Source organism: Nymphalis io, chromosome 6 (assembly GCF_905147045.1).
Source record: "Nymphalis io chromosome 6, ilAglIoxx1.1, whole genome shotgun sequence".
NCBI classification, from domain to species: Eukaryota; Metazoa; Arthropoda; class Insecta; order Lepidoptera; family Nymphalidae; genus Nymphalis; species Nymphalis io.
In genome coordinates, this window is record NC_065893.1 from 2,927,469 (window position 1) to 2,952,724 (window position 25,256).

The following is a 25,256-nucleotide window of genomic DNA, read 5'->3' on the forward strand; positions in this document are numbered from 1 at the left end:
AATTTTGATTTTTTGTTTAAATTGGAAATTTTAAACGGTTTCTTTTTTATGATTGGTTTGTTTTAAACCTTACCAAAGTTTTTTTTTTTAATATTTTAAAATTCGAATTCTTAGCGATATAATTGCTAATTTATTCGTAAATATACAACAAACATAATTATTATTAATTTAGATAGTTACTTAATTGTTTTCTTGTACTTATGAAATTAATTTTGGCTTAATTTTGGTTATTTATTTTTGATGTTTAGTGACTATAACCTATTCGAATTGAAGGAGTAAAAACAAATAAACAGCTTTGACATTAATTTGTGACAAAATGGCGTCTTCGAACTTGGTATCGGAACTTTGGAAGTAATATTAAAGTGGATATAAGTAGTTAAGTGAAAAAGTGGATTATAAATAAAGATATATAAATCAAGAACTGTTTGTAGTACATAATTTAGTCTGCTTTCAGCAAATCGCATTTAATATGTAAATCTAAGATTTGTTCATCTTTACTCCTTCGATTTGATAAGGCTACAAAGATGTCAGCTAATAGCGACGTAAGCTTTGATTCGTTTTTCGAATTATTGTTCGTCGTCTTGGGTTGTTAAAGAATTTACTAACGAAACTTATATATTAATCAAACGATAGAGTTTCATCGCAAATTAAATTATTGCTAAATATTAAAATATAATTGAAATGATAATTTTGAGTGTTGTCATATTAAATATAAAGTTCGCAGCAAGAATCCTAGTCATGGTTGGCTTATATATTATTTGGCAATTGTTTAAAATATTTCCTTTTTAAAAATAATAAGTATTATACACAAACAACTCTTGAAGTACATTTAAAATAAGTTTTAATAGTATTATAAACCACATCGCAGTATCTGAACTGAAGAATGAAGTACGCTTGATTTTAAAGTTATACAATCATGGATAGAGCGAGTGAGCAATAATATCACTCGCACTCAAAGATCCATAAATTATATCACACAAAGAGTGAGTCCAGTGACGGAATGACATTGAAGCCACGTGTGTATATTATATTTTTTACACTTTTTTTTAATATCCTGGGACATTAATCACACACGGTCATCTGATCCCAAACTAAGCAGAGCTTGTGCTATGGAAACCAGACAACTGATATACTACATATACTATTTTTCTTTTGTGAATGCATATTCATATAGATAATAACATACAGACTCAAGACAAACAGACATTTTCATGCACACAAATGTCTGTCCTGGGTGGGAATCGAATCCTCAACCTTCGGCGTGAAAGGCAGGTATCTACCAACCACGCTAACCGGCTCGTCAACTTACTGAACGTATACTTTATTTAAAAAAGCCGGTGTAATTGAGTGACGTCATATTAGTAGAGTGGGGATGGGAAGGGACCGTTACAAATGTAATGAATTTAAGATGGGGCGCTTTTTTTTTCTTTCTTTTTCTGGCGTGTATCTACGCCAGTATTAAGTAAGAGTATAAAAGAGATAACACATATGATATGAATCGGATTCAAATTTTGAATTGTTTAATGATGATATTTAGTAATACACTAAATTAAATAATTTAATGATTACATGTATTAATTTATTGAATACAACTATAATTTTATTTTATTTCTAATAATAAATTTAAAAGATGGGCCGTTAATGAGAGCTATCGCACGAGATGTCAAATGTCACTGAATGATATTTTTTTTTTATTTTAAGCTTAAATTGAAATTAAATAAATACTTTTTCATCGACAGCGGTAGCTTACTCGCTAGTGGCGCCAACTGGTGAGTCACCAGAAACGATAGCCGTCATTGGTGTGATGTAATTTATGGATATAAACTTATCGTTACATATTTAAATTAATAATTTACGCTTTTATTATTATATAAGCTAGTAAGTTACCTTAGATTGTAGAAATATATTGTAGACATCTAACATAAAACTGAATGACAATAATGTTATAGTTACAATAATTATTTATAATCTGTTAAAAAAAAAACCTCGTTACTCCTCAGCTTTTCTTTCATCTCTTTGTATTTTATATTTTGTAGTATAATATTAAGACAGTACTTAGTATAGATTAGTCATAGTTTATCGAAACTGCCTTTGCTTTGTCATTTTATTGTTTTTTTTTTTTTATAAGCTTTTTTCATTCCGCTTCGATTTCTCTGTTTAAATTCGATTCTTTGTTTAAATGTATTTTTTTTAATTAATCAGTACTTGAATTTATTAGCTAATCTAAATAAGTGCAAATATAAGACTTGATCAATGTTTTGGTTACAGCAAGATTTTTTTTTTAATTAAAAAAGTCAGTAATTATTTTTCTTTATTTACCATTTACATGTTTTTGTTTTGAATTAAATTGACTTGATTTATTGAGGTAATTCGAATTTAATCGAGTCGCTGTCTTACGTGTTTCTGTGTATAAATCACATATAAAATTAAAAAGAACACAAAATCGAATAAAAAACTAAAGCTGTCAACACTGTAAAATCGATTTAAAAAAGATGACGATTTACGGACGTTAATATCTAAATAATCGTTTGAGGTATATTTATGAAATTTGAGGCACAGATGTATCTCGCAAGTCTCAATATATGAGCCAAATTTGACATGTTTATGTGAAATAGTTTTTGAGTTATGAGTGTCAAAAGTGGCTCCAAATGGTTCGTGTAATATTACACACGGTGCTGCTCGCCAGTTCTGTTAGCTTGATCACGGGTTGACATGCTACCGCGTCTCTAGATTTCGAAATCGATTAATTTAACTAATTATTAAAGTATAAGTATGAAACAAATTACATATCTTAATTGGCAAAATATTAGCAGTATTAAATATAGAGTTATTCAACAAGCTCGTCTACAACACACGATAATACCGCAAAACAGCAATACTTGATATTTTTGTGTTCCGGTTTGAAGGGTGAGCCAGTGTAATTACAGGCACAAGGGACATAAAACCTTAGTTCCCAAGGTTGGTGGCGCATTGACTATGTAAGCGATGGTTGACATTTCTTACAATGCTAATGTCTAAGGGTGTTTGGTGACCACTTACTATCAGGTGGCCCATATGCTCGTCCGCCTTCCTATTCTATAAAAAAAAAACACGAGCCTTATCTGAACCGTTTCACCGACTCATCAGACATTTTGCTGCCAAGCGGGAATATGTAGTATTGATGTGTTCCCATTTGAAGTGGTAGTGGGCCAGTGAAATAAGACACGAGACATGACATCTTAGCTCCCAAAGGTATAGGTGACATTTCTTACGCCAATGTCTATGGAGGTGATTTTTCATTCGTTCCAAGTCGCTCGCCTATAGATATTATAAAAAAAAGTGGCTCAAGAAATAACTAACTAATTTTATAAATCTATATTTTTCTGCAGAACTCTACAGCGTAATAATACATGTGTTTTTATTTATACGTGTATACATATTATACTTGTATACAATTTTCAAAGACCTTCGTCGAGCTTGTTGGCTGGGCTATGCGAGCTATTGGGGTTTTCTGCGCATGAACTTTAGTAGCAGTTATTAGAGAAAAAAATCTTGTAGGACACTTTTGTATTTAACATTCGTCAAACCAGTATTTTATGTCTAGCTTTCCAAGCACTTTAGCCCAAATGCTAAGTAGATACTTTATATTATTGTTAGTATGTATTTCAATATTTTTTGTATTATCAAAACGACTACGAATCATAGACATTTTATTATCAAGCTTTTTAGTAAATAATTAATATTAGTTGATAATGTGTGTAATTCTGACTGCCAGGCTTTTCATAATAATTAAAAATATGTGATTTTTTTCATAAGTCTTGTAATCACGGAAAGTGAAGAAGAGTGAAGTAGATCAATTAACTTTTTAATAACTTAATATTGTCTTAGTTATTTTAGAAAAGTCAATTCAAACACAAACGAATATCTGCCATTTTTTATTGTTATTGATTATAATATACGTCATCTATATTCTCATTAACATCGATAATTTATTGTCCGTTAAAAACATTGAAAAAAGCATAGACCAGATAAGTATAGCAACGCAGTATGATGCAAGCTTGCCTTTTCAAAAAGGATATAAAAAACTACTTGTATATTATATGAAATGCGTACACTGCCACCTGTCAGTTGTATTATTATCATACAACGTATGTAATCTTGTATATCTATTAATATTCTGTATACGTATTTATTACTGTTAGGGCATCAGGCGCATGCGTAAACCCTACTAACACATTTCTGGCGTAAGCTTAAATACATTAAGTTGAACCCATAGATAATTACGACGCTTAGTAACTAGTTCAATATATTCCTAACGCACCTATTTATTTGAAACAATATATAACGTATGACTGTTTTTAAATAACATTACAAAAATGAATACAGTAACCACATGAGTATGTCTAGAGGCTAACTGCGATTTGTATGGAATAAATATAGCGCCATCTAGCAAAAATAATTGGAATTCCATACAAATCGCAGTTAACGTCAATATATCGAATAAGTAAAAAGTCTCGTACTGGGCACAAAGAACTACTGACATTTGTTTTGTTATATTGTAAGCTTATACAATTTCAGTTGATTTAATTTGGTAAAACTTGATAATGTTATCTATAGTTTTTAATATTTGTATAATTATTTTTCAAGAAGGACGACTGGTTTTAGTATTTAGATCGTTTCGTTGACATTTTCAATCAAAATCATCCCTTTTTGGTCGTAAAAAAAATCGCTCTTTAATCGCTTTTCCCTCCTTAAACTCCCCTTAAATAAACAATGATAGAAGAAATTTTTTTTAGATTTTTTTACGGTGTACGTGTCACAATTATTACATAATATTCATGAAATGTTTCATCTGTATACACTGCCCTAATATTTCATTTTATATGTATTATTGTTACTATTTTTCTTGAGTCTTTGTTATTCAACTATTTATGTACGTAATTGTCACTGAGTTAACTGACATTGACCTTACACTTAGCCTTGAAAGATATTGGGATAAGACCATAGACAATTTATTTACTTTTTAAACTTTTGACACTTTCCTAACTCTATATACATCGATGATAAAATGGATGCAAGGCAATGACTGCGAAAACGTCTTCCAATATATGACAATAAATTTGTAAAATAAATGCAAATAAGCTTAATTTAAAATGATAACTTTTCTATTTACTAGATTATATAGTCAGCACAACAGTTAAGTTACAAGTTTTAAATATAAGCCTAATAAACGCTTGTAATTTATTTTATTGATCTAAGTAAAGCATTATTAGAACTTTCTTGTATGATTTGTTAAATACAGCTAAGGCGTGTAGCCATGTTGTTATTGTGGAACAAATCTTATTACAGTAAAATTTGAAGTGTCTCTCGTTCAAGAATTCATTGTCAAACGAGTTTTAAATACGATTCCTAAATGTAGTTACGTATTTTATAATTGCATTATATAATATGTCATTCTCGTGATTATTTATGTGTATCGCATCAAAATGAACACACAGAGGACACAGAGACAACCGCAAAACAGCAGTACTTGTTATTGTTGTGTTCCGATTTGAAGGGTGAATGAGCCAGTGTTATTATAGGCGCAAGGGACATAACATCTTAGTTCCCAAGGTTGGTGGCGCATTGGTGATGTAAGCGATGGTTAACATTTCTTACAATGCCAATGTCTATGGGCGTTGGTGACCACTTACCATCAGGTGGCCCATATGCTCGTCCACCTTCCTATTCTCCAAAAAAAAGAGAGTGGTCAAATAAGGAGGTTTTAAAAAATTGTCAGATATTATAATAATACATTACCTCACCTTCTAAAAACAAAATGTCTTCAGCCTTCTCATCAGTGGAGACAATTAGATGGGTTGTTTTATCTTGGTTTACTACTCCTTGGTGACGAATATCTGCAAAGCTTACTGCTTCAGCAATTTTTGAAGACGAGACAATATGCTAACGCCTCTGATGTCCTACAAAATGGACCACCCACATCCACGGTGCTAGGTGCCAGGAAGCATCACAACTAATTTAAGAGCTCAATAAGAGAAGGAATGTCGATGCTTTTTATTGTAACATAAAAAAAAAAACAGAATGTGGAGGAAATGTAAAACTCCTTGGATATGAAACTACTTGTAACAAAAAGTCCACCTTAAATCGCTGTTGTGAGACTGTAAAGCTTCTTTTTCAACTAAAATAAAGTAAAAAGTTTTATTAACTTTAAACTCTGATACGTAATATTAAAAATAGTTGAAATATTAAACGTACTTATCAAATGAAGACAAGGTAAACGTGCTATTTCCTTAGTGTATTTAATTGTTCTCTACTAGTTGGTATAATAGGAGCAACTGTGTCATTATATATAAGGAATATTACCTACATTACTTGTTTTATCTGCTTAAATTATTATTGAAGATTTTGAATATAGAAAGTAGCAAAAATGTACTCGTTATTACTGTTTGAACATGTTCTTAAAATATAGCAAGGACAAAATTAAATAAAGCTGTAACGCACCAAATATTGTTTCTTTTTTAAATACATATTATGACAAAGAATTTTTTACCTTTACCATTTAATTAACGCTACTTAAAAGATAAACACGGCGAAAAATTCTACAGGATTATTCGCCATGTTTGAAAGAATGAAAGTACATTGTATTAAAATGTTAGGTTTTATTTTACTTTTATATAATATATAATAATATAAAGCAACATAGTTTGATTATTATTTTCTTCGTACATGCTGATTTCAATGGTTCGATTTGAAAAAGCCCATGGTTTTAGATAGCCCATTTATTGAAAAATACTATCATTGTATATAAAACAAAGTTGTCCCGCCGTTCCTGTCTGTTCGAACGCGATAAACTCAAAAACTATGGAATGATTTTTAATTATTTTTCGAACAATGGGCTGAATGATTTAAGACGATAGTTTAGATGTAGGTATAATTGGCGATGATAAAATATGACGATGATTGTTGAATATTTAGAAAAAAAAACATTCCGACTAGTAATTTTACTTTCGTGTGCCGCGCAAACCAATAGTTTTTTTGTTATATAGAATAAGTAGGCGGACAAGCATATGCATCACGTGATGTTAAGTGGGCATTAACGCCAATGTCTATTGGCTTTATAAGAAATGTTAATCATCGCTTACATCGCCAATGCGCCAGCACCCTTGGGAACTAAGAGGTTATGTCCCTTGTGCATGTAATTACACTAGCTCACTCACCCTTCAAACCGGAACACAAATATTAGAATATCTGATGAGTAGGTGGTACCTAAGCTTGCACAAAACCCTAAAATGACGAAATTTGAACCGATACGGGATGAAGTACATTTAATAATTAGATCAATTAATCGACGGTTACGGATAATAAAAACCTGAGCTAATACTCTGCGCCAGAGGACTTGCAATGTTAATGTAAAGAAGCATTGCTTGTCACTGATAGAGAAAGCTGGCAGTTTGCAGTACAAGAGATATGTGATGGCGGAAAGTCAGCCTAGGCTGAGGTAAATAATATTAAAAGACCACCTTATATTCGTTTATTTCAATAATTTTATTATTAAATTGGTAGTAGTTCTATTTCTTTAGTCTTATTTATGTATCAATACACTATAAACATACGTATTATTTATGATAGAGATATACGACATAGACGCTACTCATATATAGCCTTCTGACTTACTGTTAAATATCATAATCATGGCTTTTATACCGATTTTGGCTACACCGGCCAATCTCTATAACAACCATGTGAAAATTTTGAATTCAATAAAACTTGTAAAAGTTATTCGAAGTATATTTCGGTTGTCAAATTGGTTTATCTTCCATATATTTCAGGTTCCTCGATTTGGAGGTATCCCGGCTTTGATAGCAGCAGTCGATGATCTTCTCGATTGGCAGACATAGTTTTATACATATATGTATTAAATTTATCTTTAATTAAAATAATTCAATTAGATAAAACATAGTTTTATTATTTAGTAAAATTAAGAGAAAAAAATAGTGTATAGGCCATTTTAAAAAGACAAATTGTATAAAAGAAGCTCAGCTATAACGCATAACTATTTTATTATAATAAATTTTACCTAAAATAACTCCTAAAGGTGCTTACAAACGACAAATTAATCCCACTGCGAACGTCTCCTTACCTCTTCAGTAGGTTTGACGCCTGATCCGCCATACGACTCCAATGCGGGTTAGTTGATATGTGACAGAATTTTTGCAAGAGAAGGCGTTATCCCAGCAGTGGGGTCATGTTATGTTACTTTTTTAAGTTTCCTTTTATATAAGCATATTTCAATGTTAAGTTCGCGTGTTAGACCAAGTAAAGTTATATTGAATAAAATAAGTAGCTGTGATTTATATTCTTAGATTAATTTTTTACTGTTTAATAATAAGTATTTTTCGGTTTGTAAAATATAATGATTGCGTGTATTTTAATGTGTATATAATTTTACTTTTTTTCTATTTTTTTCTACCACGTGTTTTGCCAAAGTCAATGGTAAATTCTTTTAATTAATACATATGGATATTTTTCTAGTTAGATTAATGAGAAGCACATTTATCTAATTTAAGTCAAAGAAAAGCTAGGATACCTCTTATAAAGAGAACAAGTTACATAACTTGGAACTCCGCAGCTTAGAGGACGTAACGTTACTTTAGGTGGCTTATTGGTATTTCATCCTGGACGTAAAAGTTTTTTCATGGTATCGTTGACCGCCAAAACTTATAATACTCTTTCGGCTTTCAACGTACCATCTTCGGTTATCCACGTATTAAAATATCTTGTTATATAAGTACATTGGTGTTGTAGTGATATAGAGTAGATTTGGAAGCGGGTTCCGGAACGAGCTTGAATTTTTCCAAATTTAGATGTTTTGGGACGTCAGGACGAATCTATTAAGACATGACCGCTTGTGACGCTAAACATAGTCTTTTTCAACGCTTAAAAATTATCGATAGATAACCTAAATACAAACGGAAATGTTGAGAAATACAATCAGAGCCTGCCTTAGCCCTTGATCAGGGTAAAGTGAGGGTATTTCAGCGCCCTTAGGGCTACACTTTAACTTCACATAAACTGCATTTCAGTGAAAGTTATAGTAACAGTACAGGAGTAACAGTAACAGCCTGTAAATGTCCCACTCCTGGGCTAAGGCTTCCTCTCCCTTTTTGAGGAGAAGGTTTGGAGCTTATTCCACCACGCTGCTCCAATGCGGGTTGGTGGAATACACATGTGGCAGAAATTGAATACATGCAGGTTTCCCTCACGATGCTTTCCTTCACCTCAAGCACGAAATGAATTATAATCACAAATTAAGCGCATGAAAATTCAGTGGTGTTTTTCCGGGTTTGAATCCACCGGGTTAATTCACGCGTTCTTATAACTGGGCCATCCCGGCTTTCGGAATGTTATATAAATAATAATTAGCGCATTTATCAAATTCACACAACGCTTATGTACCCCTGAAAATTATTTTTGGCATTTTCGCGCCCCTTACTACCTGGCGCCTAGTGTGATGGGTCCTCTCGCTCTACCAGGGCTTGCGCTGAATACTACTCAACTTTAACTATAATAAAACTATTCGGTTAGAACGTGTATATAAGATTGTATGTAACGTAACTTTTCAAAGTTATGTCAATGTATATATTAAGTTATTTTTATGAGTATAAATCTCTGAACGTTTTCATTTTATTACTCATTAATGTCTGATAATACATAAAATATATAACTCTAAAGACAGTACATATTTACATACTCATTATGATATAAATTTTGTTTGTTTGTTTGTTTTATTCGGATAAACTATAAATCATATTTACCTACATTCAATTATTACATAATCTACAATACAAAGTCGATACAGATGTTACATATTGTGTCAAAGTTGTTGGAAAAGGATAAAAATATGTTGATCACTTCACGGGAAATTTATGTTTATATATATATATATATATATATATATATATATATATAAATATATATAAAGCTCTTTTATATATATGTATATATATATATACTAGTACATTTTAATATGTAAAATGTTTTCATTATATGATTTAAAGAGTTTATATAAAAGTGAAATAAACTTAACCATTTTATTTCATCATCGTCATCGAATCGATCCACACCACAGACAATATAATAATGGCAGTACAAAAGAAATGTGAGGAAAATGGAGAATTGCTTATGGAAAAAGTAAGTTGATCTTTTCAAATGTTCTTTTTAGTTGAAAATCAACTATGATATTGTTATTGATTTTTTCATTAGTCACGCGTCAGTTAAATGTTTAAAAGTTTGGTATTAACTATATATTTTTATAATAACGATATGGATTAATTTTATACTTTCACTTTCACAATTAAATGGATAGTTTCATCATTGTTGCTAACGTTTATTATTTTGGAGCGAAAATACGATACGTTGAAAGAATTTTTGTGTTTTTCTCTCTGGATAAAGGGTTTTTATATCTAATATTGGGTACTATTACTCTACTACGACTATTTGCTCGTTTTATAGTTACCACCGCGGCACCTGCCTATTACTTACGTTTTCTTGACATGAGACAGAGTTAGTATATAAATCCATATGTTCCGTTCCTCGAGAATAGCAATATGGATACCCTAATTTATTATTCCATTCTCGTGGAACTATAGGGAACATCTGTAATTATCTTCATGACTTATACTTCATCACACTATTGAAGATAGTAAAATAATCGGGTTTAATGCCAGAAGGCATTCTCTACCAGTCAATCTTTAGGCTTATCAAAAATACATAGCTATTTTATAAAGAAAGCATTGCACAATACGAGTAAGATAATCCGTAATAGTCCAAGCCATCAAAGAACAGCGATGTTCTCAGTCGAACCTTAATAAGCGTAATACTAGTAGCATAATTACTATCGATACAGGTAGAATTGATGCAAACTTCATTAGTTACATTTTGTGTGAAAGTGTATCGAAGTATGGCAGTGTGAGAATAGAGTGTTGCCTCACACATTTGACACAGTTCGTGCATTAGAATATTATGGTTGGAAGTTATCTTGTCTTTGTTGAAAATGACCATCGTTAAAGGGCATTGCTTTGTGTTATGTAACGTAACCAATAAGATATCTCAGAGATTCTGTTAAATAAATTTAAGGCACAAAAAAATAGAAAACAAATATTAATATGATGCCACCTTTGGGATGGCTCCGCTAAGTACCTACTTGAGGCCTTGAACCGGTTGCAGCGACGTGCCGTACGCATTATTGGCGACGTAAAGGTCACAAAACACCCTTGAACCTTTACAATTGCGTTGTGAGATAACAGCACTGAGCGCTTTCTATCGACTGTATCACGGCGAGTGCTCTGAGGAATTATTCTCTCTAATTCCTGCTTCCCCCTTCCTTCTTAAGTCCACGCGAGCTGGTTCTCGATGTCACCGCCTAACTGTGACATCAATTTCATCGCGAACAAAGAAATTTGGCAACTCCTTTCTTTGTCGCACTTCCAAAAAATGGAATTCCTTACCAGCTCACGTGTTCCCCTTCTCTTACAACCCGGGTTCCTTCAAACGAGGCGTGAAGAGGCATCTTGCGGGCCGGCAAGGCGGAGGCGGCTAGTGTAGAACGTTTTTCCCGTCTGTACTGGCCGTCGTCGCGTTTGGACTCTACTACCACTTACCATCAGGTGGAGTAGAGTCATTTGCCCTCCCGGCGAATAGATGTTTGCCTTAGGTTTAAATTAATAATTGATTCTAAACAATTGCTTAAAGTGAATCTTCATCTTTTCAAGGAACTCCTAACTCCATACACGTATCTCTTACAAATAAGTGGTAAACAAATACGAGTTAAAAGCGCCGAGGCTTTTAATCATTGGCTACAAATACCGTATGAGAAGATGAAGGCCATCGTAGATACAGTCAACTCGATCCACGTGGGAACATTATTGTAAGTGTCTTAATATTATTATCTATGGTTACACAGATGGAAGAGCTCTGTAATACCAAGCACGATTATGATGGATCGCACGTTAAGCCTTTAGTTCGGCGCTGCATATCTTCCCGGTCGTGTCGGTTTGCTTTCTATAATAATTCATTTGTCTTAATTTTTAAGGATCGATGATATTCAAGATGATGCAAGAGTACGACGTGGTTTGCCAGCAGCTCATTATGTCTATGGAATTCCACTTGTAATTAATTCTTCAGTCCATGTAATATTTACTGGAATGGAAAAAGCCGGGACCTTATGTCGGAAGGTAAAAAAATAATTATATGACTAAAATACTGTAGGATTGATCGTTCCTGTTCAGCCAAATATAAATATGCATGCATGTAAATGATATTTAAAAAAAATACAAAATGTTGGACTTCTTATATTAGGTTTGTTATTTAAAAATTGAAAATTTTCAAATTCTCACAGAGAAGAGGGTCAACTTTTAGTCAAGAATTGGAGTGATCAGGGATTATTCCAGTCAAATTTCATTTTAATAGTCACTTAAATAGATTATCAAACTGAAGTTGCATGTTTTTCTATGGGATACCTAGCGGGGTGTAGTAAGTGAAACAGTGTGACAACAAAGCTTTCAGTGCATATGTCATCATAGATCCCAATTCTCATGATGATTGCACATTGATGTGTAGTGGTTTTTATTTCTTGAAGTGAGAGTATTTACTCGTCTGAATTCGTAAAACATAATATATATATGTATTATATATATGTATTTATATATTATATATATTATATATATATATGTATTTATATATTATATATATAAATACATATATATATAATACGTATATATATTATGTTTTACGTATATATATTTATTTATTTTTTACATTTTTATTAACAGGGAGACAAATTAGTTGCAAAAAGTTTTCTAGAAGCGTGTCGTGGTCAGGGTATGGAAATATACTGGCGTGACCGTTTTGTGTGTCCGACTGAGGAGCAATATCGCAGGATGGTGGAACTGAGTATAATCTTTAATTATTTTGACGCTACATTCTTCGATAGGATTTTACCACTTTCTTTTTATTATAGTGTGATAACACATAAGTAGGTAATTGATACTGAACGGGTACATTATATTAAAGTTTTCTGTAATTCGTGGTTGAATTTTTGAATAGTTTAAAATATAAAATATTCGATGGGTCAGTTTTAGAGACATTTGCAGAATATCTATCAATCAAGTTGAAAATGAATATTACATTGTATATCAAGTAGGTATTTATTAGTTTTTTTAATGTTAATGTATTGGACGGAGTGTAATTACTTTTTTGGTTGCATTTCATTCCTTTTTTGGGTATGACGTCATAATCTCGCTCGTTATGAACCAATTTTGATGAGCCCTTTTTTATTAAAAAGGCTATGAAGGTCACTCTGTTTCATTTTAACACGTTCTGGGACATTAAACGCTTATAGACGTCATCTGTTACGTAGCTATTGTGTCTGGTGTACTACCCTTAAAAGTGCTAAAGAAAACAATATAGGAAGGTGGATTCAGGATATAAAACAAGGTATATGTTGTTGTGTTCTTTGCTTTTGTTAGTGATATATTTTTTTTAGAGATAGGTGGAATGTTCTTGATGCCTGTTCGCATGATGCAATCATTAAGTGAAAACAAGACAGATTACAACCGCTTTGCGCTACTACTGGCATACTATTTCCAGATTAGAGATGACTATTGCAATATATGTAAACAAGAGGTAAATTTATTTTTTCAATTATTTAGAAGTTCTGTATTTTTTTTTAACAATGGCTAATCATTTATATAGACCACTAAAGACAGTATTCTTATACTTAATGAGTATACTTTATTAGGAATTTCTTTTTTTTTATGTCAGCTTATGTCATAATTTGTTTTCATTGAATTCATTGTGCACTGAGGTGGTAAAGTCGGTGGTCACAATTTTTTAATAGATTACCTTATTCTTCTATTTAAATTACTATCACCCCAAACTATATAATGACAGTGTTACACAAATACAGTATAGCCTATTCCAATCTAAGTAGGAGTATAGTTAAACTAACCTTAAATTTATATATTCCATGCGATTTTCTAATAGCTCTGCTATATTATATACTACGAACAATTCTTGACGTGTAAAAACAAAACACTATTCCAGTTAACTTTTTATATCCACTGTAATTTTACTTCCAAAATTTCAATAACAGCTTTACCGTCATTTAAAGCGACATTTTTTAACGAATCCATAATGAATTTCATAGATTATTCTAGATCATATAGCGTCAATTCAATGTCAAAAATATTTATCTATACTCCTCTTGTGGTAGGCTTATTATGTTTGATAAACTTAGATACGTACATATTTATGAATGTTCCACTTTGTTATAGGCGTTAGAAGAATGGCCTGGAGCTGAAGAAAAACAGGTAAATTCTATTTAAATTTTAACTGGGACTCTATTTATTTAAATATTAAAAAATATTTTAAGGTTTGTAAAGATGATAGTTTCTGCGAGGACATCACGGAAGGCAAATTCACAATAATGATCATACACGCGATGAAGACTGCAGCATGCGAAGAAATTATGAGTATCCTTTATTAAGTAAGCTAATTGATTGTCTCGACTGTATTATTTGTAGCTTACAATATTGCAAATTTCGACGTCTTAGGTTCAAACCCGAGGTATGGTCAATATTTTTTTTTGACTTCTTCAGTCACGACATTCTCTGTAGCAGGCCAATGTCTAGAAATTGACGTAAAACCGTTTATCCTGTGCTTCAACTCTCCCTGGTCGTGTCCTGTAGAGTTGGTATGTACGTTGTAGTACGTCGAGAATAGCCACTAAGAGTGAAAATAGTCACGAGAATCAATAAGTCAAAGTGATATTTAAAACTGACTGATACAAGCACATGAAATGTCAATTTTTGTCAAATATATGATTCCTGAATTAAATTTAAAGATATTCTTCGTAAAAGAACTCGCGATGTTAATTTGAAGAAGTACTTTGTGTTGCTGCTGGAGAAGGCTGGCAGTTTGAAGTACACGGAGGACGTGCTATCGGAGCTCGACCGGAAATTAAGGGCCGAGGTTTGTTTTTTTTTATAGTATAGGTAGGCGAGGACGATCATATGGGCCACCTGATGGTAAGTGGTTACCAACGCCCATAGACATTGGCATTGTATGAAATGTTAACTATCCCTTACATCGTCAATGTGCCACCAACCTAGGGAACTAAGATGTTATGTCTCTTGTGTCTGTAATTACACTGGCTCGCTCACCCTTCAAACCGGAACACAACAATACCAAGTACTGCTTTTTTGCGGTAGAAAGTTTGAGGAGTGGATGGTATGGTAAAATATCCATAAATTTATTACTCAACTCTCTTAAGTACCAATATATTACGTGATAATAGATATAACATTATCTAATCTGTAAACAGGTCGCTCGCTTTGGAGGTAACCCGATGATGGAATCTGTCCTCGACGAACTTTTGAGTTGGAAATCGTGAAAGAAACATTGAAGCTCAAGAAGTTGTGATTGTTTAATTTCAAAGTTTTAATAATTTAATGGCGAACATTTAAAAAAATGTTAGGATTTATTGATGCAAATATTATTATTAATAATTTTTAATAAATATAATTTTGTGTTCGACTTGTCTAGTATCAATAATAAATTCTTAAAAATTTTAAAAAAAATAAAAATCTGAAATCAATAAAAAATATAGGTATACTGTAGTATTGTTAATTGGTTAAAAAAGAATTGATTAAAAACTATACAGATGCACTCAAATTCTATGTCAAGATGGTGGACTTCAGAGGATGTGAGTATTATGGTTATATAAATAATTGAAAACATTATGTTTAATCGCTTTATTCATATTTTGTCACAAAACTACACAACTGCGACTCTATTAGCCAAGTTTTCGTTGGACCAAAATGCTCCATACATTAAAATGTCGACATAAATAAAATCTATAATTAAAAATTAAAATTAATCATTTATTATAATTTTAAATTTCATAGCTCGGTACAACAAAAAAAAAAAAATACATTAAAAATCTAAAGTTCATTTACAAATAATCTCTCTTAAGTTGAAACTAGAATGAAAAAACAAAGCAATATTTTTTTTTAATGGAAACACATGATGTTCATATCACAATGTTATGGACAATTAAGTTCCGTGGTAGATTCTATGAACATAAGTTACAATTTAAAAGATAAGCAGATATTTTTTTTCAAGAAAGCAAGAGGTTATAGTCGATAAAATGTTGCAAGCCTTCAATCGAAAGCGAACTTGACCACAGACAACACAGCGTATATCAGATTAAAAAAACCTAGTGCTTTTTTGAAAATGTTAAACTTAAAATCCATTGACACAGAACATGACTTCTCTTTTTTTATAAATGGCAGTTTTTAGTATACAATTAATTTTAAGATTTTTTTTTTAATTAATCGTTTAATATAATCAACTGTAGATTAAACATTGACCATTATTTTTCTTAATCTATAATAAAAAAGTTTATTAGAGAAGTATGTTTTGTATTAATGGAATGTGCACTTCTATAACATATATTACAATTTAATGATAAAAATTAATACGATTTCATTAGCACACTAAAATTAGAATTAATATTGTAAACGTACGAAACATTCAGACATAGACAATATTTATGATTTTATTTATTTTAATTCTTAATTATAAAAAATTTAAGTTTCCAACTAGTGATTGGACCTGCCATCGACTCGTCTAATATTAGAAGATCTCATGATTAAATAAAATCAAAAATATTATCATCGCACAATATTCGTTCATCAAGCACACTTAATTATCTGTCAAAACATATCTTTGTAATTGTGTAGTCGTTTTTTTTCATATAAAATAAAAGACAAAAATTGTTTTTTTAATAGAGGCAAGAATTTTATAATATAATGTCAAATACTTGAATTGATTTAATTTGTAATTTTGTATAGTTGCAAGCACCAATTAATGCTACATTCAAACATCGGTCCGTTTTGCAGGTCAGTCATGAGTCACGTTTAAATTTCGTCATGTAAATACGGTGTGAACAAATTGACTATCCGTTAAAACGATTTTGCAAATACGGACATTGTTTGAAAGTGCAATAAGTTAATTATTTATTTTGATTGACGATCATCTATCATTTATCGCCGGGTCATCAAATAAAGTCAACTCATAGTCCATATTTAACGCCAACAACAAAACACGAAGTTCGTAGTAAATATTTTATATATATTTTAATTTTAAACTAAGCCATTCGATTTAGAACCAATTTTTTGAATCGCCAGTTAACTGAAACTTAGTACTTAGTTTGACTATTTTGTATAGCAGATTAGTCAATAAAAAATTGTGATAAAATATAACTGGCGTTTGAAGAAATCGGCGCTTGTACAATTGAATAAAACCTTATCATTAAAAAATCAGTGCGGCCCGATGACCTGCGGAGAGACCCTATTCAAGCGTACATCGAACACTATTCAAGCCCAACATTTAAAAATAGAATACATCTTTAATTAGAAACATTTTTATTCGTTTATGAATAACACAAGGTATATTTATAGAAGGCTTAATAAAGGGCGTGCTACACAGTGACAAAGAGCGTGACAGTGCGAGCGCGTGTGGTCAAGGAATCCAGCCCACCACGTAACTACGGCTGCGTGTGAACTGGCTCAAGCGCCGGATTCGCCCACCTGAATAGGAAAATGACTAAAATTTTTACACATTTGTCATAAAAATTACACACTTTTATTTATTAGATCCGTCATCTTGACACATGACGTCAATGGTTGCAAGCGGACAAAATGGCACAATTTCAAATATGTCATGTTTCGGAATATAAATATTAATTGATATTATATACACACTAATTTTATTTTAGGTTTACATATAGATCGATTTTGACCTTTTTTATTATGTAAAATCTCCCAGTATATAATTATGCTATTTTGTCTCCAATTTATGTCAGAGCGTCAATATGACAAGGCAACATGATCTAATTATGACACATAAAATGATTTTATAAAACAGAAATGACTTATATTCACGACGTCACATAAGATGGTTTAGAGATAACGAGGCATACTCTAAATAATTTCTAAGATCTGTAGTAAAATTATTCGTTTCTCAAATAAATAAATATCTAAATAATAAATGTACGACGGTGAATGCTGTCGTGAAATATTAGAAAAATCAATTAAAAATCAAACTGAATAACAAAAACACGAATGTTTTCTGTGCGATTGGGTTTAAATTGATTACAAAAGTTTGAGTTTTCTAGCATAATACCATTATAGTACAATATTTGACGCGCCACTCGGAGAGTAATAAAATTATTTAGGAAAAAAAATCTTGTATTAGCTCACGTGATACAGACAAAAGTGCAACGTCATTATAACAGACGCAATAACCATTGAATTAAAAAAAAATCTTACGAATTAAGCTAGCATTGGTACTCAATGAGTTCTAATTTCTTACCCAGAAAAAAAACTGTAATATTTTAGTTAATTCTTAAATCGCCTTAATTTAACATTTTATATTAATAATATTGTGTCGTATTTTAATTGAATTTCCTTTCTTTCAAAAACATATTTTAGTATGATAATAATAAAATATAACACCTTAAATACTGATACTCTCAATGGTTATATTAATATTAACAATAATAATTCTTGATTTCAACGTCTCATATTATTGTATATATTTAGTCAATTAATTCATGATTGAAAATGTAATTTTAAAAGTACACTCGTTAAGTTATAATATCATGCTTGATACGTGATATATGATATTATAAATAGCGATATAGTATTTCAATGAAGAATAAATAAAGGAGCCGATGACACTTGCATAATTATTTTATTATATTCCATTTGAAGGAGTAAAGGCATAAACAACTTTGACATTAAATCGACGTGATATCATTGGTCGAGACCTTGGATAATCTATGACATTAATTTGAAACAAAATGGCGTCTTGAGTATCGGCGCGAAGTTGGTAACGGAACTTTACAAGTAAATTTGTGGATATAAATAAAGATATTTTTAACAAGAACTCTTTGTTGTACATAATATAGCTGAGTTATTAGCGATTCGCACAGAATATGTAAATGTATTTGTTTATCTTTACTCTTTCTTCTATTGGAATAGGCTATAAAGTAAGTATTGAAAAAACACTATGATTTTTTTATTGTGTATGTATACTTGCATTGAATGATTTGTAAAGTGTATTTAGCATCGGATAAACATATACGGTAAATATTTACATAAAATCAAGGGACGAAGGTATTTATATACAAGAAATTAGTTATTTGGAACTTTATACATGATTTAAAAAACAAAAGACAATTTCTATTATGACGTCATCCTAATAGCACAAACGGTGGTCATAGTTATGATCATTAAATATAACCGCATAACAATAACCGCACATTACAGATTAAAAATTGATCAGTTATATATTTTTTGAAAATTCATAAATAGAATCAAGAAAAATAGTTAATATCAAATTGAGCGATTAGAAATGATCAATGTACGGTTTATTTTATGACATTATAACATATTTTACTCACCACATGTGTCGTTTAGAACTCTAAGCGCCGCTCTGGCTCCGGCGTTGTTGGCGTACTGGAATACACACATCGACATATTGTCAAGGTTTACATACATACAAACATTACATACTAGTGACATATACTTCTTATCGTATCAAATAATCGATTAAAAAAATGTAATTAAAATCGATTTAAAAATCGAAGCATATATCACTGGCATTTAGGTTTCATATCATAATTATTTTAATATTATTTTTAAAAACAAACAGGATTAACGAGCACAGTTCTATTTTTGAAAATAAGTGAAGATTTTCATGCTATAATAAATCTTATCGTGACATTACTCAAAACTCATTCTCGCATTCAGTTAGTTCACACAATCATGCGTGAAGTTAGTATAGTGTTGTATACAATATCAGATGAAATGCAAAAAAAAAAAAGAAAACTATTTTAAATGCAAACTTTAGGAATCAGATAGTACGTCTGTTGAAAACGGACCCCTTTGATTTTCGAAGGCTCACTAAGCAAAAGATGTTTAATAGCTAAAGCCTAAGTGTTGTAAATGAAACCGTAATGCTTCGAAAAATAACGGTTCTTATAAAGACTTTACAGCATTCGCGCCAAAATAAAACTTGATTTTACCGATTATTGGCGGCGATTCTACATATTATCATTCGGTTCTACGCTCCCCTCTCTGCTAAAAATTAAATTGTTTTCGATTAAAATATTATAACGCTTGGTTATTTCTCTTTGAGTAATGTAAATCGCGAAGAGTTAAATGTATTAAAATTAAAATTTGGAGAAATTAAAAGAATGTTATGTTATAAAATAGAATAAAATATATAAACAAATAAAATATCTCAACTACAAGAAAAAAAAAAAAATGACATTTTATTAAAGTCTATAGATGCAGTTTTACAATGTGTGTTTAGCGATCGATTTATATATTATATATGTATGTGTATTAAATATTACTTTGTGTGTGTAAATATTATAAATTGATTCATAAAACTGCATCGATATATTAATTGTAAGTGATGAAAATAAGTCGACACTGTAAAATAAGCTTTAATCGAAGCGAAGTATGTTATACGCTGCCGTGCCAACTCGAAGAACCCTCTCAGGGCCTGACCTTTATAAATTCTATTGGCTACGCGCCCCTTTTTGCAGGTTGTTAAAGAATCTGAACTGAAGTCGCAGCGTTAGGTCTTTCCGTACTGTAATGGAATAAAATACTGTGACTAAGGAACAATTGCGTCACACACGAATCCGTCGCCGACAGTCGGCCGGGCGTGAAATCGATCAATCGGTTCCATTCATTCGTATTTACACGGACGATACGTTCACATTTATTTCATCGATTGATTGAACGATTTCACGTATTCTATGTCTTTACACGGAGTAATAAGGGGGGTGGGGGGGTGGTCTGTCACGCGTGTCGTGTGAGTCGTGTTTACTCACGAGTGGGGCTCTGGGTTTATATCTGGCGGCGCCGCCATCACGAAATTTCCATTCTGGACTCCCGCAAGCGATTTGTCATCAGATATCGATCCGGTTTTGATTATCGGCTTATCGAGAACCCTCCGGTCGCTCGTGGGCGTCAGCGTGTCGGCGCTGGGCGGCGTGAGGTTGAGGAGGCTACTGGCCACGCCCACCGCGGGCGGCCGGCCGCGCGGCAGCCGCAAGCTTAGTGACACGCTCGCTCGCTTTTGCAAACGGCAATCTGACAATATCGATACCACTCCCATCACTATGTACTCTTGAGTCTTTGATGCCGAATGAGTTTCGATTGAGAACATAAACGACGTCCGTGTTCTGTGACGTCGTAGCGATTAACTTTCACGTGTCGACGGACAGGGTCGGACTTGTGTCGTCGACCGATCGAAAGTGAATGAGTGATGTCGCATGGTGATCGAACGTCGAAATGTTAATAAGCGAGGATGTACGCTATGCGTGATCTACGGGTGTCTATGGTTACGCTATGGTCAACGCCAAAGTGTTTACTAGCGAGTGTGGAGACGACGCGCGGTGCCTCTGAGACCCTCCGGACCGCAATGTATTGATAATGCAACTGTTGATGGTACATCGATTTTTATGTTCTAATATTGTCCATGGTATGATATGGCAAGCATGTTGTGATATTTGAAATAAATATATCAATTAAAACCAATTTATTACTTGCGTTTTATTTAATATAATAATAGCCTAGTTTTACTAAGACCACTTTTTTTTTTGTTTTCGATATACTAATTAGCCTTTAAAAACTTATTTAACATTTTATTCAAGTAAAAAAAAAACAACATTATAAAATAAAAAATATCCGTCTAATTTATTCGTTATATTTTCGTGAACAAACAGACAGAATATTAAGGAAACGTAGAAACAAGAAAATACAAGACGACGTAGTAGTTAGTAGTAGTAAGTTATTTAAGTAAACTTACTACTTATTTCTGTTTTAAAAACAGTTCAGTAATGTTTACTCATAATCTTCTTTTTTATGACATTATAAGAGTTACTTAATGCTAAGATGAATGACGCTTAGATGCGTCACTGCGATAACGACCTGACAGACCTGAGTTTCGAAACTGGAACCCGAAAAGTATTCTAGTTGAATTACTCCAACTATGATGATAAGATGATTTTTATTTGTCAATCAGCTTACAAACCTATTATAACTCGATTTTTTTCATTCAAATTTTTGTAAAAAATCGTAAATATTTAAAAGGAAAAAAATCTAGCAAAATAAAATCGTTCAGATAGCTTGATTCAGATAGATGTGTAATCCACCAACAAGTTCAGCGAACAGTCCGGCGATAGCACAGTTTACGAGAGATCGCGCGACTGGTTTACCAATCAGTCGAGCGACCGGTCGAGCGATACTCACTTCTGTCGATGTTGCGCTGCAGGTGCGAGGCGACCCGGTGGCGCGCGTCGCTGTACTCCAGGTGCAGGCCCAGTCGCAGCAGCGTGGGGTTCTGCTCCACCAGCCGCGTGATCTCCATCTCCGTCTTGTTGCCCAGCACTTGCGACCGCTGTCGAACAATATCATTTCAAATCGTATAAGGTATCGACTGGAGACACTTTAAGAGATTATTTAATTTTGAAGATTAAATTATAAAAGCTTAATACTAGTCGTGAGGCAGTCATGACAAAAGTAACGTCCGATGTTCATTTGGTTCTCGACCATACTCGTGAACTATGGAATATTTCCAAAAAACTACAAGAATGCAGAGTGCACAAAAGGGTATCGGTACCTGGTTGGAGGCGCGGAACTCCTCGACGCAGGTGGTGGCGAGCAGCGCGCGCACGAGCTGCACGACGCCGGCGGGGCTGATGAAGTTGGTCTCGACGTTGACGACGCGCAGCGCGCTGTTGGCCTGCAGCGCGTCGGCCAGCAGCGCCGCCGTGCGGTCGTTGAGGCCCACGTTCACCAGCGACACCACCTCCAGGTGAGTGTTCGTCTTCAGCGCCTCGAACAGCTTCTCGAACTTCTCGTCGCTTATGTTCTGGAATCGGATCGACATCCGGTGAGTGAAGGTTCGTACAACTACAATGATTTCGTAAAAAGGCCCAAGAATTAAAAAAAAAATTATCGAACACCGTTCCATTTCCGTGACCTGGTGCTAACGTATAGGTTAAATTATTAGTTAAAGTATGCTTATAACTGTTGAAACATAACACTGCGGATGAGAGAAAGAGATGTATATGAGCGAGAGGGAGAGGAGAGATTCACATTGAACGTACGGTGTAACGCTGATTTATTTTTGAGTACTAGAAATAAAATTTTACAAGTTATTTACGCGTTTATTTTACAATACAATCCCACATACATTTGTCTTTAAATAGTCTATTTATGTCCAATTTTTGAAACACGGAGTGGTCATTGGTCGGTGGCGTGATGACGACATATCGTCGGCGACCAATGAGCGTTTAGAATAAATGTTAGGAAATACATCATTCTAATACAACTTTACCTTAATGTTATTCCAATTGAGATCAAGGAACGTCTCGTCGTTTTCTTTGACTCTGTCGATGGTTTTATCCGGATCTACGTCGTTAGGAGGATCCATTGGATATACCTATAACATACCAAGTTTAGTTTTAGTCAAAATTATACAGTACAGTAACAATAACAGCCTTAATGTCACACTACTGGGCTAAGGCCTCCTCTCCATTTTGAGGAGGTTTGGAGCTTATTCCCCCACGCTGCTCCAATGCGGGTTGGTAGAATACAAATGTGGCAGAATTTCAATGAAATCAGACACATGCAGGTTTCCTCACGATGTTTCCTTCACCGTCAAGCACGAGATGAATTATAAACACAAATTAAGCACATGAAAATTCAGTGGTGCTTGCTCGGGTTTGAACCCACGATCATCGATTAAGATTCATACGTTCTAACCACTAGGCCTTCGAGATGGCCTAGTGTTTAGAACGCATGAATCATAATTATAAAACAACTTTAATTTAATTTCAATATCTCTTAATAAAACACTAACGGTCTTAATACGTTGTTTAGCAGGTGATTAGTTAAACAGTGCTGTCTTCTTCTTTCGAATGTCAAATCAATAACGACAGAAAGAGAGAAATCAGTATTTAACTAAACAACAGCTAAGCAACGTTTATAAGTACCATTATTATAAATGTTTAAAAATAAAAGATAAATTACGTTTGTAAATATTATATAGACTAAATCTAAAATTATTGGCTTTACAAAATTTAAGATTATATTGTATATAATATACAAATATATATGTTAACCTTTGGTTTTGTAGCTTTAGTGATTCCATCCCAACCGAGGCCAACGGGTTGACCTTTGTTCAACAGCGACGCGTGGTACTGGTCCTGATTCATCATGGAGTGGAAGCCAAGAATAGCTGAAAAAAAAACATCAATATAGCAATACTATAGCAATTTAATACAAAGGTTTTTATTATTATTATTATGAAATATTTAACATCATTGTTTCTCTTTATAAAATTTAAAAAACTTTACTCAATATAGAAGCGTTACACTTGCTTATTGATTGTCAAAAATCTACCCACTCCAGTTCGGAAATTAACATCAATGAGAACAACTGATTTTTCATTATTAAGAATTGTTTATTATTATTTTTTATCACCTTCTTTCCATTACTTTGAAGTCCATACAATATGACATCTTAAAGATAAGGGCATATTCAGACCCGCATTGGAGCAGAGTGGTGGAATAAGCTCCAAACCTTCTCCTCAAAATGAGAAGAGGAGGCCTTTAGCCCAGCAGTGGGACATTCACAGGCTGTTTCGGTTCGGTTTCGGAGAACAACCGGCGAAAGAAACTCAGCGGGTTTTTTTTATTCTTATATATAAGCCCCAAAAATTGTACCCTTCTGTAGAAGTGTGTAGGTGGATTTATGGATGTTCAGCGTTTTTAAACTGCCTTAGAGAATGCAGTATAAATATTTTAGAGGATAGAACTGTAGGCTCCATTTAGTGTTTGTAAATTTCCATTGCGTTATTATTTAAATTGATAAATCGGTGTATTTGGTGTTGCAAATTGCTATATCTATGAAATAAACTGGATTGCTTTGTTTATCTAATATTGTTATGTCTGGTCTATTATTGTAAATGGTTTTATCAGTACTATAGTTGTTACTATTACCGAGGCGGATAAGCGTTATTATTTAATATGCTTGTTATTTTGGTTATGGTAAGTGGTAGGTACATGTTGCCTTTTGAACAGTTCCAGCACTTTTAATTTAAAGCTAAAGATATGAACAATTTTGGGA

The 25,256-nt window shown here is 32.7% G+C and overlaps 2 protein-coding genes across 9 annotated transcripts in view; one reads left to right on the top strand and one right to left on the bottom strand.

Annotated features, from left to right (window-relative positions):
• Positions 1 to 10,119: 10,119 nt before the first annotated feature.
• On the top strand, positions 10,120 to 15,442 carry LOC126769167 (terpene synthase-like). Its single transcript, XM_050487793.1, has 9 exons — positions 10,120 to 10,170; positions 11,751 to 11,905; positions 12,071 to 12,212; positions 12,810 to 12,930; positions 13,523 to 13,662; positions 14,313 to 14,348; positions 14,411 to 14,510; positions 14,882 to 15,009; positions 15,362 to 15,442. Exons 1-9 carry the CDS (start codon positions 10,120 to 10,122, stop codon positions 15,428 to 15,430), a joined length of 942 nt encoding a protein of 313 aa, XP_050343750.1. The 3' UTR covers positions 15,431 to 15,442.
• A 334-nt stretch (positions 15,443 to 15,776) lies between these two features.
• Positions 15,777 to 25,256, bottom strand: part of LOC126769137 (tropomodulin-1) — an 80,920-nt gene continuing 71,440 nt past the window's right edge. For 3 of the 8 annotated variants that reach the window (XM_050487737.1, XM_050487736.1, XM_050487738.1), the window contains exons 5-11: positions 24,251 to 24,366; positions 23,464 to 23,568; positions 22,744 to 22,995; positions 22,374 to 22,521; positions 20,951 to 21,212; positions 19,508 to 19,562; positions 15,777 to 17,630 (exon numbers count right to left, since the gene is read on the bottom strand). In XM_050487737.1, coding sequence (XP_050343694.1) covers positions 19,520 to 19,562; positions 20,951 to 21,212; positions 22,374 to 22,521; positions 22,744 to 22,995; positions 23,464 to 23,568; positions 24,251 to 24,366 — 926 coding nt within the window. In that variant the 3' untranslated portion in view covers positions 15,777 to 17,630; positions 19,508 to 19,519. Of the gene's footprint in view, positions 17,631 to 19,507; positions 19,563 to 20,131; positions 20,187 to 20,621; positions 20,707 to 20,950; positions 21,213 to 22,373; positions 22,522 to 22,743; positions 22,996 to 23,463; positions 23,569 to 24,250; positions 24,367 to 25,256 lie in introns of all 8 variants that reach the window. The other 5 variants (XR_007669337.1, XR_007669335.1, XR_007669336.1 and 2 more) reach the window with 5 other exon arrangements.

Bases quoted from the DNA above. Each gene is read 5' to 3' on its own strand.
- LOC126769167 (XM_050487793.1), top strand. From the start codon at position 10,120: ATGGCAGTACAAAAGAAATGTGAGGAAAATGGAGAATTGCTTATGGAA. The intron at 14,349-14,410 runs GTAAATTCTATT...AAATATTTTAAG, and splicing joins CTGGAGCTGAAGAAAAACAG to GTTTGTAAAGATGATAGTTT. The intron at 15,010-15,361 runs GTTTGTTTTTTT...ATCTGTAAACAG, and splicing joins ACCGGAAATTAAGGGCCGAG to GTCGCTCGCTTTGGAGGTAA.